Genomic DNA, 15,982 nt, shown 5'->3' with positions numbered 1-15,982 from the left:
AGTTTTACAGAGATGCCTTTATACTGCCAAAGTCAGTAATAACGAAAAACATAATTTTTTCATGATTTAAAAAAGTAGGGAAAAGTATGTTCAGCACTGCTCCTTTTAACAGGGTCAAACATTTGCCTTCTAACACTTTGTAGCCATTAGACAAGATTGAGACTGATAGGCAGTTCTTCTAACACCATTCTAAATGTATACCTTGAGGGGGTATGTCAACACCTGTGATTAAATGAAAGTTTTATTTGTTGCAGAAATAATTTTGATCAGGGGATATCTGTCTATGCTTCCAATATCTTTGTTTTTTTACATAGAAGGGTTATGTATTTATTTGCAGACATGTTATCCATGTGGAATTTTTTAAAGCGACATAAGAAGAAATTCATCTTTGTTGGCGCATTTGCAGGCAGTAAGTGACAATTGTATTTCATTGGGTCTAAAGCATTTCACTGTAACTGGAAATAGAGCATCAGTCCAGCTGATAAACTTCTGTTATTCTGGGCATCCCTTTTAATAACTTTAGGTAATAGTGTGAGAGGAGCCTCTGAACCTGTGAAAAATGTTATCTGCAAACTGCATTTGAAGAGCACCAAGCACCACATGTGATATGCAGTGCTGACTAAATATAACTGCTACACTAATTAGTAACTGCACTCAAAAATCCAAATTATCGTCCCAGCCTGGGTGCTGGTTAAACATATAATACAGAACTTCAAGTTGAATAATAGCCAGAAGCCCTCGGCTCCAATGGCCGTCAGTGAGAGACACCCAGCTGCCCCCAAAAAATGTGTCATGCCATGCAGCAGTTTGAAAAGCCATTCAGTAGCAGAACAGTATAACTGTGCAGAATAGAACATTCTAGTTCATTTTTGTACTAATGCACTGTGTTTCCTTTCTAGGTGTTTATCTACTAGGAAAGTATGCACAAAGAAAAATCAGGGAAATCCAAGAGAGGGAGGCTGCTGAATATATTGCTCAAGCACGTCGGCAGTATCATTTTGAGAGTAATCAAAGGACTTGCAATATGACAGGTTAATATGAGATGTTACATAGTTAAGCTCGGTTAAAAAAAGACCAAATGCCTTCAAGTTCAAACCTTCCAAATGAACCCAAGTACACTCACATGTATGAAATATATATATATATATATATATATATATATATATATATATATATATATTTTGATACTAACCAAATAGCTTTATTTAAAATGGAATCTTTGCGAATATTCAGCACTGCTCGCAGTGTAAAAGCATTTGCTGGAGAATATTACATTGCACATTATTTCTAAGCCTGCAAAAGGAACATTACTATACATTCAACTTTTAATGTATGCATTATCAGATACATTATCAGACACATCAATTAAATACTTGAATAACATGTCAGATTTTTAAAATAAATTGCAAAATGTTCATGTATTTTACAAATGTAGATCTTATTACTAGTAGTTGCTATAAGGCAATGGTGATTGGTCATTGTCAGATCATCTTGTACCAATACACTAACATGTTCTTTTTATGTTCTTAGTGTTGTCAATGCTTCCAGCCCTGAGAGAAGCTTTAATGCAACAGCTCAACTCCGAGAGCTTAACAAGCCTTTTAAAAAACAAGTAAGGCATGGCAGCATGTCATCCTGCATATTTTCTCCTATATGTAGAGTAATCTTTATTTTTGTTACCTTAACATATATTTTTGTATTATAATTGCAGACCCTCAAATAAGTTAGACATATGGGAAGACTTAAAAATTATAAGTAAGTATTAACTTGATTTGTGTTTGTCTGTGGGTTGATTTTGTAGCTTTATTAATGAACGTATATGTTACAATTGAAAAGAAAATATATAATAAATAATACGACACTAAGAATCATTAACACTGAGTTGTTCAGAGTTTTTAAATCATGATTTAGAGTTTCATATTTGTTTTGCACATAATCCAGAATTTTTTCAGAATTCGGTGCATCCCATTATAAGTGGTTCTAAAACTTCAGACTAGTAAAAACTAGTACACCTAAACTGATATTAAATATAGTATAGAGAATGTTGATGTTACTGCTAAGCATTCGAATTATACACAATATTAGTAGAAGAACTGAACATATATGAGAGAATAGTGTCACACAGAAAATTTTCCAGGGGGGAGGGCAAATAATACTTTTTTCCAATATTTTGATGGCAAAGACACAAAGCTGTAATATAATGGATTGCTAAACTTGGCTATATAGGCTGACTTAAAGCTAATATCAGACATAGCAGATTTGCAACTGGGGTAAAAACACCCCTAATTATCGCTCTACTACTACTGACTTCAATGAGAGTGAAGTACTGGAATCATGGTATCTCTGCCACTGCCCTTAGTTGGTAGTGTAGCCATACGCATTTTTAAGTGATAGGGTAGTGCAATGGCAGGGATACAGCAAATATTTGAAGGTACTTTGTAGTGCACAAATAAGGACATAACATATCAATGGATGCTGGTACGCACTACTGACAAGCAATATGTTCTTGTAATGCTTACTATCCTACAGCTAATGTACCATGAAATAAATGGGTAGTGGCACCACATTCATGGACTACAACTGTCCCCCTTGCACACTATGTAAATTGAAAGGCTGTGGGTACTGACCCCTAAGAACATTATAGAAATGTTCTTAGGGGGGTCAGAAAGTGGGTATTGGTACCCCAAGTAATGTACATTCTGTTAAAGGCAGGAATTGTACCCCATGCATACTTATGCCCACATAATAAATATCAGGATGATCAGAGTTGTATTCAGAGTTTACTCTTATCACATCTGTATCTTTAGTGGTGGCACACTTTGCAATTTCTACCAATTACCTCATTAAACCATGTAGTGTTTTCCATCATCTCAACAGGAAGGAATTTTGTGCTCCATAATTTTACTCTGCTGTATCTATTGTACTCTTTTGCATCCTGTAAGGGTAGAATTACATGGGCGAATGCAATACCGTCCGTTTCAACACGCTAAGACTAATTGCAGGCGTTATGTCAGATGCGCCAAATCAAAGGTAAGTAATAGGAATGTCGGATGTTGTCGCTGCATACATTCAATATTCCTATTACTTACCTTTGATTTGGCGCAAACGACATGATGCCTGTGATTAGTGGTGGAGTGGGGAAGAAGGCAGATAAAGCAGCATTTTTAGTAATATGGAGACAAGCAAGGGGTTGGACGGTAATTACCTCTGTATGCATAAAAGTTAAGTCTATGTTACAACTGAAACAAAATCACATTTAGGGAGCAGATTTAGGGGTCGAATTTGAAGTTATGTGAATCTTTTTTTAATAAATTCGAATGTACTCACAACTCGAATAGGAGGTTATTTATGAGTATATTATTTATCAATAATGATTGAATACAAACAATTTGAAAATTTCGAATCAAATTCATATTGAGTTTTCCTCTGAAAAAAAAACTCGAACGTCAGGAAGGCAATTAACATCTTCAAATGATTCAATGGATCTCTGCCATTGACTTGTAAATGAACTTGGCAGGTTTCAGGTGGCAAATATTCGAATTCAAACTGTTTCCAGGGTCAAAGTGTGTGAAATCTCACATTCAAATTTAAATTTGAGTTGGTGATTTAAAATTCGAATTTGTGAGTTTGACCAAAAAAAAAAAATGAAAAATTCAAACCTTAATAAATCTGCCCCTTACAGTTAGCCATGTTCCCCTGTGGTGCATCTGAGCATATGCTTGATAAATAATCTCAGTTGTATAACTGAGAAGATCTCAAAGAAATGAAGTGCTTTTTACAAATACACTATGTACCAATATTTAGAAATAGTCTGTTTACTGAGCATAATCATGAACAATGAAGTTTGTTACAACTGACAGTACACTTGAAAAATAAGGTCAATGAAACTTTTATATATTGTAAATTAAATCGGCAATAGAAATATAGAACACCTCTTGCTCTTTATGTATTATGATTTTCCATTATGTTTTATATTGTTTTGTAATATTCTGTTATTTTTTAGGTTTCAGTAGAAGCATTGTAGCCATATACAGTACATGCATGCTTGTCGTTCTTCTTCGTGTTCAATTAAACATTATTGGAGGATATATCTATCTTGACAATTCATCTGTGACAAAAAATGGCACTGTAAGTGACATTTTTTTAGAATTTTAAAAGTCAGATCTCACCAGTTAACTTATATGGATGATTTTCTGTTTTGTTGGACGGAGCTATTCTCTCCTGAGACAAGAAGGAGGAAAAAGAGATAATGTAAAATCCTGAATCTGATACTGTAAAACATTATTTTGATAACAGTAACTGGTATTCAATCTACTGCTGTTTTTAATGGCTATTACAGTGAGTGCAAGTAATCTGCATGTTATACACTAGATGGTTTTGTGACTGTTACTTGGTTCTTTAACTTCAGGACTGGACAAAGGAATATTGACAATTATAAAAAATCTTTCAGTGTTGCTGGGAGCTGCAGTTTGAGTTGCAGATTGAAAACATCTGGATTATTAATAGTTGTCTAACCTGCACCAGAATCCAGCTAAATATGCATTTTGGTAGGTTTAGATTATTGCACAAGAATTGCAGCACTCCCATTCTGTAGTAAAACCGTCACATATATTTCACATATGGCATAGTGAAGTTTCAGACCCAGGTGGTCCTTTCTCAAGCTAACTTTGTTCATTGGACATTCTGCTATTTATTATATAATTTTGTATTTATGTTTTTCTATATCAGCATCGAGGAAACAATATAACAATAGATACCACCATACTGTGGTATCCTTACCTAAGTGTGTTTGTCATGACCGGACTTTAGTTCTGATTTACAATGTGCTGTCACTCCTTCAGGCACTGTGCTTATTAGATTGTCTCTCTTATAACTTAACCTTTATTTAACCTTCTTAAAGGGGTAGTTTACCTTAAAACAAACCATTAAAACCATGTAGACTATGATATTGTAAAGCTGGTCTTAACTTTTATTTGTGGTTAGAGAGAACAAAATATGGGAGAAGCCATGAATAAACAGCAAAAAAAGATAATGAATAAACAGCAAAAAAAGATAAGAATAAAAATAATATTAATATGTCACTAGACAGAATTTAGCTGGACAGAGTTTTCGAATGGAACAGTTACTCTTCCAGGCTGGAGCATATTATTACACTGTAGTTTTGTCTTTCTATTGTACTGAAGCATCCTGAAGTACTGTATCTTATACATGTGCTTCGACTGCTTCTAGCCACGTACATTTTTGTCAGTTATTGTGAAAGCAAGAGAAGCAGTGCTGAATCTTCATCTTTAGAAGCTTAACTCTCATTTAATAGGTTTTCATTTGTCTTTTAAGGCTCTTCAAGCATCCCCAGAGGTGCAACAACAATATCTATCCAGCATTCAGCACCTTCTAGGAGATGGTATGATTAGGTTTTACTCGAAAAGCTATTAGTCAGCACAAAGATAACTGTGCCTTAGAAAAGAGAGTGATATGACCTTTGTTATTTCTCTCACCTCAGGTCTTACAGAGCTGATAACTGTTGTTAAGCAAGCAGTCCAGGAGGTGCTAGGCAGGTAAAGCCATACTATGTTGTTTGTTATTACTTACTTACTTAATGCTATTATTAAGGGCCTGAGTGCTTTAAAATGATTGGTACTTTATGCCACCTGTATTTATGCACTGGTAAGTTTGGCAGTATGTAAGCAAGCTAGGTGACAGCACAAATGGATTGCTGGAGTTTATACCAATTGTAATAAGTGCTCAGTTAGTAACATATACATTTTTATATGACTGTTGTGCATAATGAATAAAATTAAAAGGGGTTGTTCATCTTCAAATTAACTTTTAGTATGATGTTGACAGTCATATTGCAAGACAATTTGGAATAGGCTTTAATTTTTTATCATTTGTTGTTTTTGATTTAAACTTTTTATTCAGCAGCTCTCCAGTTTGCAATTTTAGCATTCTGGTTGCTAGGATCCAAATTACCCTAGCAACCATGCAATGATTTGAATACAAGCTTGCAATATGAATAGGAGAGAGCCTGAATAGAAAAATTAATAATAAAAAGCAGTAACAGTACCTTTGTAGCCGAACAGAGCATTTGTTTTAGATGGGGTCAGTGAAAGCAGGAAAGATTCAGAAGAAAAAAAAACAATGTAATATTCTGCATTGTTTCTCAAATAACCAAGTTTCGCTATCCCTCTCTCAGCATCTGTTTTTCTTCATTCTGTCTTCATGCAGCAGTTAGGTGTCAGATATTCTTGACAGATCCAATATATCTTATAGGGCGGCTTCTTTTCCTAGCAGATGAATTAGAGTTCACTCAAATAAAAAGTTTAAACAAAATATAACAAAAGAACTTCCTTTTGCAAAAATGTAGAGAGACATGATGTCTGGTGATTTTAATAGAGTGAGCTCTAATACATCTTCTAGGCAGAATGAGCCCCCTATAAGAAATATTGGATCTAACCACACCTTTAAATTCTAAGAATCTTTCCAAGGTACATTCATGAATTTTTTTTTTTATCTTCCTTCTTGTCCCCCCCCTTACACACCAGCCCCCCCCATGATAAAATGTAGCAGTCAGTCCTTTAGGTCTTTTAATCAGCTGGTTGAATTTTAACAGCTAGACAGATACTTCTTATTATGCAAAACCACTGAATATTTTGCATATATTTCCTGTATGCAAAAAAAAAAAAAGTTTTCTGTGGTTTTCCCTTTTAAAATCATCCCATTTTAGTAGAGTTAATTAAATTTTAGAGAGTGCAAGATCAGCACACACAAACCTCTTAAAAAGGCAAAGTAATACTTACCTGCAGCCCCAGAAATAATATTGCTATTATCTATGTGTAATGGAAGATGGTGAACTTACCCCACGAGACGTCCAAGATGGCGACCTCCTGCTCCACCATGCGGTTCTTCCTGGTCGCAATGTGACTGCATCTGAAACGTGTCGCCCCCGGATTGGTCGCCGGCGACGGAATGGACACCGGCGTCAGAATGTGCGTCGGCGTCAGGACGCTAACGTGAGGACGCCGGCGTCGGCGTCATGACGTCATCGCGTCAAGTTTTGGCGCCAACTTTGGACTATTTATTCCTGACTGCCCTTTACCTCCTTGCCCAATTATAGGTCTATCTTGCATAGTTCCTGGGTGTGATTTACTGCTTTCTGATTATCTGTGTACCGACTTCTTGCCTGTTTTACGACTCTGATCCTTGCTGCCTGTATTTGACCATTTGCCTGTTTACGACCATCCTCTTGATAAATCCTTTTGTACCGCGGACTTGGTATTATTGCCTCCTCCTTGGTCCACACTACAACGGAGCCTTCGGGCCCTGACAGTATAATTGGGCCATGGACCCCTCGGAGGAGCCTCAAGTTCCAACTGATGTCGGCAGAGCCGTTCGTGGATTGGTTTCTCGTATGCACTCTTATGAAGCCCAGCAAACCCACTTCGGCCAGGCACTAGAAGCAATCTTGGAGAAATTGTCTGCTTTGTCTCCTGTGACTCCAGTTCCTATACCAGTTCCTGCAACCCCGCTCCAGGTTTCCGAGCCTCGCATTCCTGCACCTCCTCTCTACAGCGGTGATCTGGAATCATGCCGTGGGTCTTCATCCGGGACCTTTGCACTGTATTCGATGCTCCTGGTCGGGCTACTTCTGCCTCTGCCCGTTTATTCCAGCTGCAGCAAGGGACTCGTTCAGTTCCTGAATATGCCATTGAGTTCCGAACTCTCGTGGCGGAAACCTCATGGAATAATGATGGGTACCATGCTGCCTTTTACAACGGTCTGGCGATGCGCATTAAGAACGATCTCGTATCCCGTGAGATTCCTCCTCGTTGGGAGGACCTTGTTGCATTGGCTGTAAAGGTTGACACCCGACAGAGGGAGTTCCAAGTCGAACTTGAAAGGGATCGTGCTAGGAAGTTTTCCAGGTTCCAACCCACCCTGGCTCCACGCTTCCAAAGACCCCTACTCCCCAGTCCGGCTTCTAGTCCTCTTCCTCCTCCTCCTCCTGTGGCACCTGCTACTTCTTCTTTGCCATCTGAAGAACCAATGCAGATCGGTCGGGCACGCCTTTCCGAACAGGAGAAGTTACGAAGAAGGGCTGCTGGGTTATGCCTCTACTGCGGGGGAAAAGCTCACTTCGCCCAAGAATGCCCAGTGAAGCCGGGAAACTCCAAAACCTAGGTAAGCTTGGGGAGACTTACCTGGGTGGAATTTGTTCTTCTCCCCATTCATCTTCTCAACGTTTTCTCCTTCCTGTTCAAATCCAGTTCGGCTCCAAGAAGATTTCTTCTCAGGCATTCCTTGATTCTGGTGCTGCAGGCAACTTCATGGATCGTGCCTTTGCTGATAACCATGTCATTCCGCTTCAACCTTTGGCAACCCCTCTTCGTGTCCTGGCGATTGATGATCGTCCCCTTTCTTCTGCCATCATCTCGCAGTCTACTCAGGAACTTTCCTTCAAGGTGGGCACTATGCATTTGGAAAGACTGTCTTTTCTTCTTATTGATTGCCCTTCAACTCCTGTGGTCTTGGGACTGCCTTGGTTGTGTGTTCATAATCCAGTTATCGACTGGTCCATCTCACAAATATCCCGTTGGAGCCCATTTTGTGTACACAACTGTTTGCCTGCTGCCCCTGTCATCAAAGTTTCTTCAGTGTCTTCGAATTCTTCTCTTCCTCCTGTGTACCTAGCCTTTTCCGATGTCTTTGATAAAAAGTCCGCTGAGACCCTCCCACCTCATCGCCCCTATGATTGTCCTATCGAACTTTTACCCGGCTCAATGCCTCCTCGAGGCCGCACTTATCCGCTTTCTCCCTCCGAAACTTCTGCTATGAAGTCCTACATCCAGGAGAATCTTCAAAGAGGTTTTATTCGTCCTTCTACCTCCCCTGCCGGAGCAGGATTCTTCTTTGTTGAAAAGAAAGACGGAAGTTTGCGGCCCTGCATTGACTACAGGGGGTTAAATAAAATCACCGTAAAGAACAGATATCCCCTTCCTCTCATCTCTGAACTTTTTGATCAGCTCAAGGGGGCTAGTTTCTTTACCAAGTTGGATCTACGTGGGGCCTACAATCTCATTCGGATTCGCGAGGGAGATGAATGGAAGACCGCTTTCAATACTCGTGATGGCCATTACGAGTATCTCGTCATGCCTTTCGGCCTTTGCAATGCTCCTGCGGTCTTCCAAGAATTAGTTAATGATATTTTTCGTGATCTTTTGGGACAGTGTGTGGTCGTGTACCTAGACGACATTCTTATTTTTTCCAAAACCCTCTTCGATCATCGTTGTCAAGTACGTGAAGTTCTTTCCAGATTGAGGAAAAACAATCTCTTCGCCAAGCTGGAAAAATGCACCTTTGAAGTTTCTTCTATTCCTTTTCTTGGCTACATCATTTCTCCTCAAGGTTTTAAGATGGATCCCGCCAAAGTTTCTGCAATTTTGGATTGGCCCCTTCCCACGAGCGTTAAGGCAGTCCAGAGGTTTATCGGCTTCGCCAACTATTATAGACAATTTATCAAAAACTTCTCTTCCAAGATCCATCCAATTCTGGCCTTGATCCGTAAAGGGAGTAAACCGCAACTCTGGCCTCCTCTAGCTCTCGAAGCCTTCAAGTCCCTCAAGGAAGCCTTTTCTTCTGCTCCTATTCTTCGACACCCTGAACCCTTACAACCCTTCTTCATTGAAGTCGATGCCTCCGATGTGGGAGCCGGTGCAGTCCTGTCCCAAAGATCTTCCTCTGACGGGAAACTCCACCCGTGTGCTTTTTTCTCTAAAAAATTTTCCTCCCCTGAGCAGAACTACGATGTGGGCAATCGGGAGTTACTTGCCGTTAAGTTGGCCTTGGAAGAATGGAGACATTTGCTTGAGGGTTCTTCTATTCCGGTGACAATCTTTACCGACCACAAGAACCTTGAATTTATTCAATCCCTCAAGCGCCTCAATCCCCGGCAAGCCAGGTGGGCACTTTTCTTCTCTCGTTTTAATTTTATTATTACTTTTCGTCCTGGCTCCAGAAACAGGAAGGCTGACGCTCTGTCCAGAAGCTTTTCCCCTGAAGATTCCTGTCCTGAAGATCCTGTACCCGTTGTACCCTCTACCAAGATTATCGCCGCCATATTTCCCTCCTGTGCCTCTCAGTTACTTTCTGCTCAGTCTTCGGCTCCTGCAGAGACCCCTCCTGGTGTTGCCTTTGTCCCTCCGGAATTTCGTCTTGACATTTTATCCCAAGCTCACAGTTCCAAACAGGCTGGCCATCCTGGGATTAAGAAGACAACAGAACTCTTGTCCCGTTTGCTCTGGTGGCCGTCCCTAAGGAAAGATGTCAAAGACTTTGTTTCGTCCTGTTCCACCTGTGCTGTTTCCAAGTCCGGACATTCTCCTCCCAAGGGTTTACTCTTGCCACTTCCCATTCCATCTCGACCCTGGACTCACTTGGCGATGGATTTCATTGTTGATCTCCCTGTTTCTTCTGGCCACACTGTCATCTGGGTGGTGATCGACAGATTCAGCAAAATGGCTCACTTCATACCCCTCCGGAAACTGCCTTCTGCTCTTGAACTTTTCATCAAACATATATTCCGTCTTCATGGTTTTCCTACCGAGATTGTGTCCGATCGGGGGTCCCAGTTTATTTCCAAGTTTTGGAGGTCTCTTTGTAAAGCCCTTAACATTTCTCTTCAATTTTCTTCCGCCTACCACCCACAGTCGAATGGAGCCGCTGAAAGGGTCAATCAGGCCTTGGAACAGTTTCTTCGCTGTCATGTGTCCTTGTGCAAGGATGATTGGTCGGATCTTCTTCCCTGGGCTGAATTTGCCCACAACAACGCCCTGCATTCTTCTTCCCAGACTTCTCCTTTTTTCTGTGTTTATGGTCTCAATCCTTTGGCATTTTCTCAGGATCTTCTTCTTACCAATGTACCTGCGGCCAATGATCAAACTGCTCACATGTTGGCTATTTGGCATGCTACCGCGGCTAACTTGGAGAAGAGTTCCCTGGTGCAGAAAAAGTTTGCTGACAAGAGAAGGATTTCTTCCCCTCCATACATTCCTGGTGATAAAGTTTTTCTTTCCACACGCAACATTCGTCTCAAGATTCCTACACCCAAGCTTGGTCCTAAATTCATCGGGCCCTTCCCTATCATCGAAATCATCAACCCTGTGGCTGTTCGTCTTCAACTCCCTCCTGAACTGCGGATACCCAATGTTTTTCATGTTTCCCTGCTTAAACCTGCTATGTCTTGTCCTTCTTCTTCTTCTTCCCCAGCTCCTGTTTTGGTTGACGATCATATGGAATTTGAAGTCAAAAGAATCCTGGACTCTCGTATTTCCCGGGGCATTCTTCAATATCTCATCGAATGGAAGGGGTTCGGTCCTGAGGAGTGTTCTTGGGTGAGAAGTTCCGACGTACATGCACCTGTCCTGGTTCGTAAGTTCCACAGACTCTTTCCTTCCTCCCCTAGCCTCGGTGGTGCTGAGGCCCCCCCTAAGGAGGGGGGTACTGTAATGGAAGATGGTGAACTTACCCCACGAGACGTCCAAGATGGCGACCTCCTGCTCCACCATGCGGTTCTTCCTGGTCGCAATGTGACTGCATCTGAAACGAGTCGCCCCCGGATTGGTCGCCGGCGACGGAATGGACGCCGGCGTCAGAATGTGCGTCGGCGTCAGGACGCTAACGTGAGGACGTCGGCGTCATGACGTCATCGCGTCAAGTTTTGGCGCCAACTTTGGACTATTTATTTCTGACTGCCCTTTACCTCCTTGCCCAATTATAGGTCTATCTTGCATAGTTCCTGGGTGTGATTTACTGCTTTCTGATTATCTGTGTACCGACTTCTTGCCTGTTTTACGACTCTGATCCTTGCTGCCTGTATTTGACCATTTGCCTGTTTACGACCATCCTCTTGATAAATCCTTTTGTACCGCGAACTTGGTATTATTGCCTCCTCCTTGGTCCACACTACAACGGAGCCTTCGGACCCTGACACTATGATACCAGGACCCATTAAGAACGCAAAAAAAGGCTTTATAAGATTTGCACTAAAGGCAGCAAGGGTAGTCATACCCAGGCAATGGAAATAGAGACACCCCTCCCTCCCTCAGTGGTAGAATGGATAAAGGAAATAGAAACAATGATGAGAATGGAGGAAGTGATTTCTTTAGCAAATGGAACGCAGGAGTAGTACATAGCTACATGGACAGCATAGACAATGCATAAAGAAACCACAGAATACAAAAAGGCCATAGCACCAGAAGTGCCGTAGATAATAGACAACAGCACTGAAGGGCTATCCCCCCCCCTGCATAGATCAAAAGACAACATGTAGTACTTGTACCAACAGAAATAAAAGTGAGACGCTCAACCTGAACAAAACTAAAATAAGGTGGTCTACAATTCTTCCTCTCCTCTTCCTACTCTCTCCTTCTTTCACCCAATTTCTCTCTGTTTCTTCTTTACCTACACCAACAAGTTGCTAATGCAGTAATGTTGTTGAAATTCTGTATGTAATTCAATATGGTGTCAGTCAATTCTATTTGTTGTACACTTTTGAAAGTAAAAATGGAAAAATAAAGAATAAATAAAAAAAGGCAAAGTAATGTCTTCAATTACTTTATCATTTTAATGGCTGAACTGAAGCACAATAATAAATAGTGTACCTCACGCATACAATCCTAGAAGTGTAGCAGCCATGTAACAGTAAAAATCAGCCAGAAAATAGCAGACACTTCAGAAATCATTTTAGTTGAGTAGCTGTGATTCATGGTGTCCCCATTTGACAGTAGACAATATTTAATTATTGGATGAAAAAGTTTGGTTGCATTAAGTCTTTACATAGACTTATGATACACATTCTCACTTGCTCTGGAGGACCTTGATCCTCACTTGCTGTAATAATTGCATGCAATAGTTACAGATTTCGCTTATTTAGATCCAACCAAAGATGTTTAGCTGTTATCAGCAGCTGTAAATAAGATGATTGCCAGGCAGAGTTGAAAATGTTGGTTCAATAACAGTAGGATGGGCCGCATGTTAGATATGCCTAGTAGAAGACAGAAAAGTACTTAGTCTATGTTTTTTTACAGTTTTAAAATTATTTTTTACAAGCTTTTCTCTGAAGCATTCCTTCTCACTCATTGAGCTGGAACAAAAGATTAAAGAAATCCGCAGCCTGGTGGAGAAGAAAAGAGGCAGCCTAAATGGGGAGGAATCAGATGGCAAAGTAAGGCTATGTCAGTATTTAATGTCTGATGAAGAAAATCCACTGACCACTCAGGTATATTTTGCCATTCTATATGTGTAGCTAGGCTGCTTGTAAAGTTTATTGTATGAACCTTTTCTGCTTTGGTCAGCCTTTTTTCATAACTGAGCCATTCATATCACAGTAAAACGGCCATACATCGGCCGATTGTGAATGCTTCCCAACCAACCAGCCCATAGTCCAAATGGACAAAAAACATACAAGGGACCACCTATACCTTTTTATTGTCCTGATTGTTTGCACTCTTTGCAGCAGGTGAAGAGGTGTTGTGTATTGTCTTCATTTCCTCATCTTCTGATACACTATACAGCGTGGGTGCTTACCAGAGCTTTGTAAGAAGGAAGAAAACCCTCCACTACCTTGATTCTATACCCATTTTTATACAGAACAACACATTGCTGGCCCTTTCTACTTTTGAGTATCCTCAATAAAGGGGTTGTTCACCTTTGAGTTAAATTTAAGTATAATGTAGAGAATGTTATTCCGAGACAATTTGCAATTGGTTTTCCTTTTTTATTATTTAAGGTTTTGGAGTTATTTCCCTATTTATTCAGCAGCTCTCCAGTTTGCAGTTTCAGCAGTCTGGTTGTTAGGGTCCAAATTACCCTAGCAACCATGCATTGATTTGAATAAGAGACTGGAATATGAATATGATAGGACCTTACTAGAAATACGAGAAATAAAAATTAGCAATAACAATGAAGTTGTAGACTTACAGAGTATTTGCTTTTTTGAAAGCTGGAAAGAGTCATTATAAATGAAAACCAATTGGAAACTTGTTTAGAATTTGCCATTTTATTACATACTTAAAGTTTACTTTACCCCTTTAAATGTATTATTCACATAACCTTAAGTCCTTCTCAATCAATGATTTGCCTGACTTCAATTAGAGGTGTAAGTGACCTGCATAACCTAACATTTATTTAGCACTGAATCATTGGCAAACACACATACATTGGTTATAATGCCCAAGTCCTAAATTAATAATAAAAGTGAACCCAATACAGAATCATGCTCCAAGCAGAGAAAGCATCATTGACAGCTGCACCGTAGGAAGTCTTCTAGCTATATATAAATAAAATCAATAAGACCAACAGACCTAAGTTAGGCCTTAGTTTAGAAAAGCAAAAATGCAGCACTGTATGCAGATTCCAAGTAGATGACATCTACTACAGTTCCACTCTCCCAAGATCCTACATACTTCAGCATAAAATGCAATTGATTTGTTTTGCTTGATTTCTACTTTATAAAGCCATGCTGATTACTATAGCACAATCTTGAATGTGATCCCTTAAAACCCTTAAAGGAGAAGGAAAGGTTAAAATTAAAGGGATACTGTCATGGGAAAAAAATATTTTTTCAAAATGAGTCAGTTAATAGTGCTGCTCCAGCTGAATTCTGCACTGAAATCCATTTCTCAAAAGAGCAAACAGATGTTTTTATATTCAATTTTGAAATCTGACATGGTGCTAGACATTTTGTCAATTTCCCAGCTGCCCCAAGTCATGTGACTTGTGCTCTGATAAACTTCAGTCACTCTTTACTGCTGTACTGCAAGTTGGAGTGATATCACCCCCTCCCTTTTCCCCCCCAACAGCCAAACAAAAGAACAATGGGAAGGTAACCAGATAGCAGCTCCCTAACACAAGATAACAGCTGCCTGGTAGATCTAAGAACAACACTCAATAGTAAAAACCCATGTCCCACTGAGACACATTCAGTTACATTGAGAAGGAAAAACAGCAGCCTGCCAGAAAGCATTTCTCTCCTTAAGTGCAGACATAAGTCACATGACCAGGGGCAGCTGGGAAATTGACAAAATGTCTAGCCCCATGTCAGTAGTAGTTCAAAGAATGTCAGGCTAAATGGTCGACCCCCACTCATTTTCACCTCACCAAATCTGGCCCTCATTGCAAAAAGTTTGGACACCCCTGTCCTTACCACATCTGAGCTCAGCTTAATCAAAATAGTGCCCAATCCAAGCAGAACTTTTTATCAAAGCAAATTCTGCCTGTGTATGGCTGCATTCTTTATTGCATGAACTCTACAGTACACGTGTTCTTTACAGATGTTAATGTCACTGATGATGCGTCAGAGGGAAAATGGCTACCAAGTGAAAACTGCTGTTTGTTTTTGGAAAGTGTAATGGTGCTGGCAAACAGAGGGGTTAAATGCAGTACAAATTATGCCATTTGCATGTGAAAGATGTGCCCAACTTATAGTTTCAAATATGGAGAATTAAAAAGAAAAGGCACAGGTTACATAGCAGATAAAACAACATTGTATTGGACAGGGCTTATCTGCTATGTAACCTGTGCCTTTTCTCTTTTTTTTCCAGCTTGAATGACTGCCCCCCATGGCTATACAGCAGCATTTTTATATAAACTGTAGTTGTCTTTCTAAAGAAAACACACACCAGTTTTACCAGTGCATACTAATAGTATATTATATTAATTACTTTAAAATGCTTTCATTTTTGGTGTTGCTGTTCCTTTAACTTAATGCCGTCAGTTTATATATGAATTCATTGGATTGTAATTCCTTAGGTAATCAGCCTTGGGTCTGATCCAACTGATATGAGAGGCCCCAGGAAGTGGACAGAACAATCTTATATGATCAGTTCAAATCCAAACTCTTAGGGGGTTATTTATCAAAGGTTGAGTTGTTCCCCCCCCCCCCTAAAATTCTAGGTTAAAAAATATGTGCATACAATATTTATGTAGT

At 40.0% G+C, this 15,982-nt stretch overlaps 1 protein-coding gene across 1 annotated transcript in view; it reads left to right on the top strand.

The window, feature by feature from the left end:
• The window catches only part of pex3.L (peroxisomal biogenesis factor 3 L homeolog), a gene marked incomplete at both ends in the record, with an annotated part of 35,763 nt that overhangs the window by 4,466 nt on the left and 15,315 nt on the right, over nucleotides 1-15,982 (top strand). The window contains 8 exon segments of the mRNA NM_001092172.1: nucleotides 338-409; nucleotides 900-1,031; nucleotides 1,531-1,612; nucleotides 1,712-1,755; nucleotides 4,004-4,128; nucleotides 5,335-5,401; nucleotides 5,501-5,555; nucleotides 13,105-13,273. Coding sequence (NP_001085641.1) covers nucleotides 340-409; nucleotides 900-1,031; nucleotides 1,531-1,612; nucleotides 1,712-1,755; nucleotides 4,004-4,128; nucleotides 5,335-5,401; nucleotides 5,501-5,555; nucleotides 13,105-13,273 — 744 coding nt within the window.

The sequence above is a fragment of the Xenopus laevis genome, chromosome 5L, assembly GCF_017654675.1.
Source record: "Xenopus laevis strain J_2021 chromosome 5L, Xenopus_laevis_v10.1, whole genome shotgun sequence".
In the NCBI taxonomy this organism is placed as follows: domain Eukaryota; kingdom Metazoa; phylum Chordata; class Amphibia; order Anura; family Pipidae; genus Xenopus; species Xenopus laevis.
The sequence above is the reverse complement of the archived record's forward strand: the minus strand, read 5'-3'. Positions and strand labels throughout refer to the sequence as shown.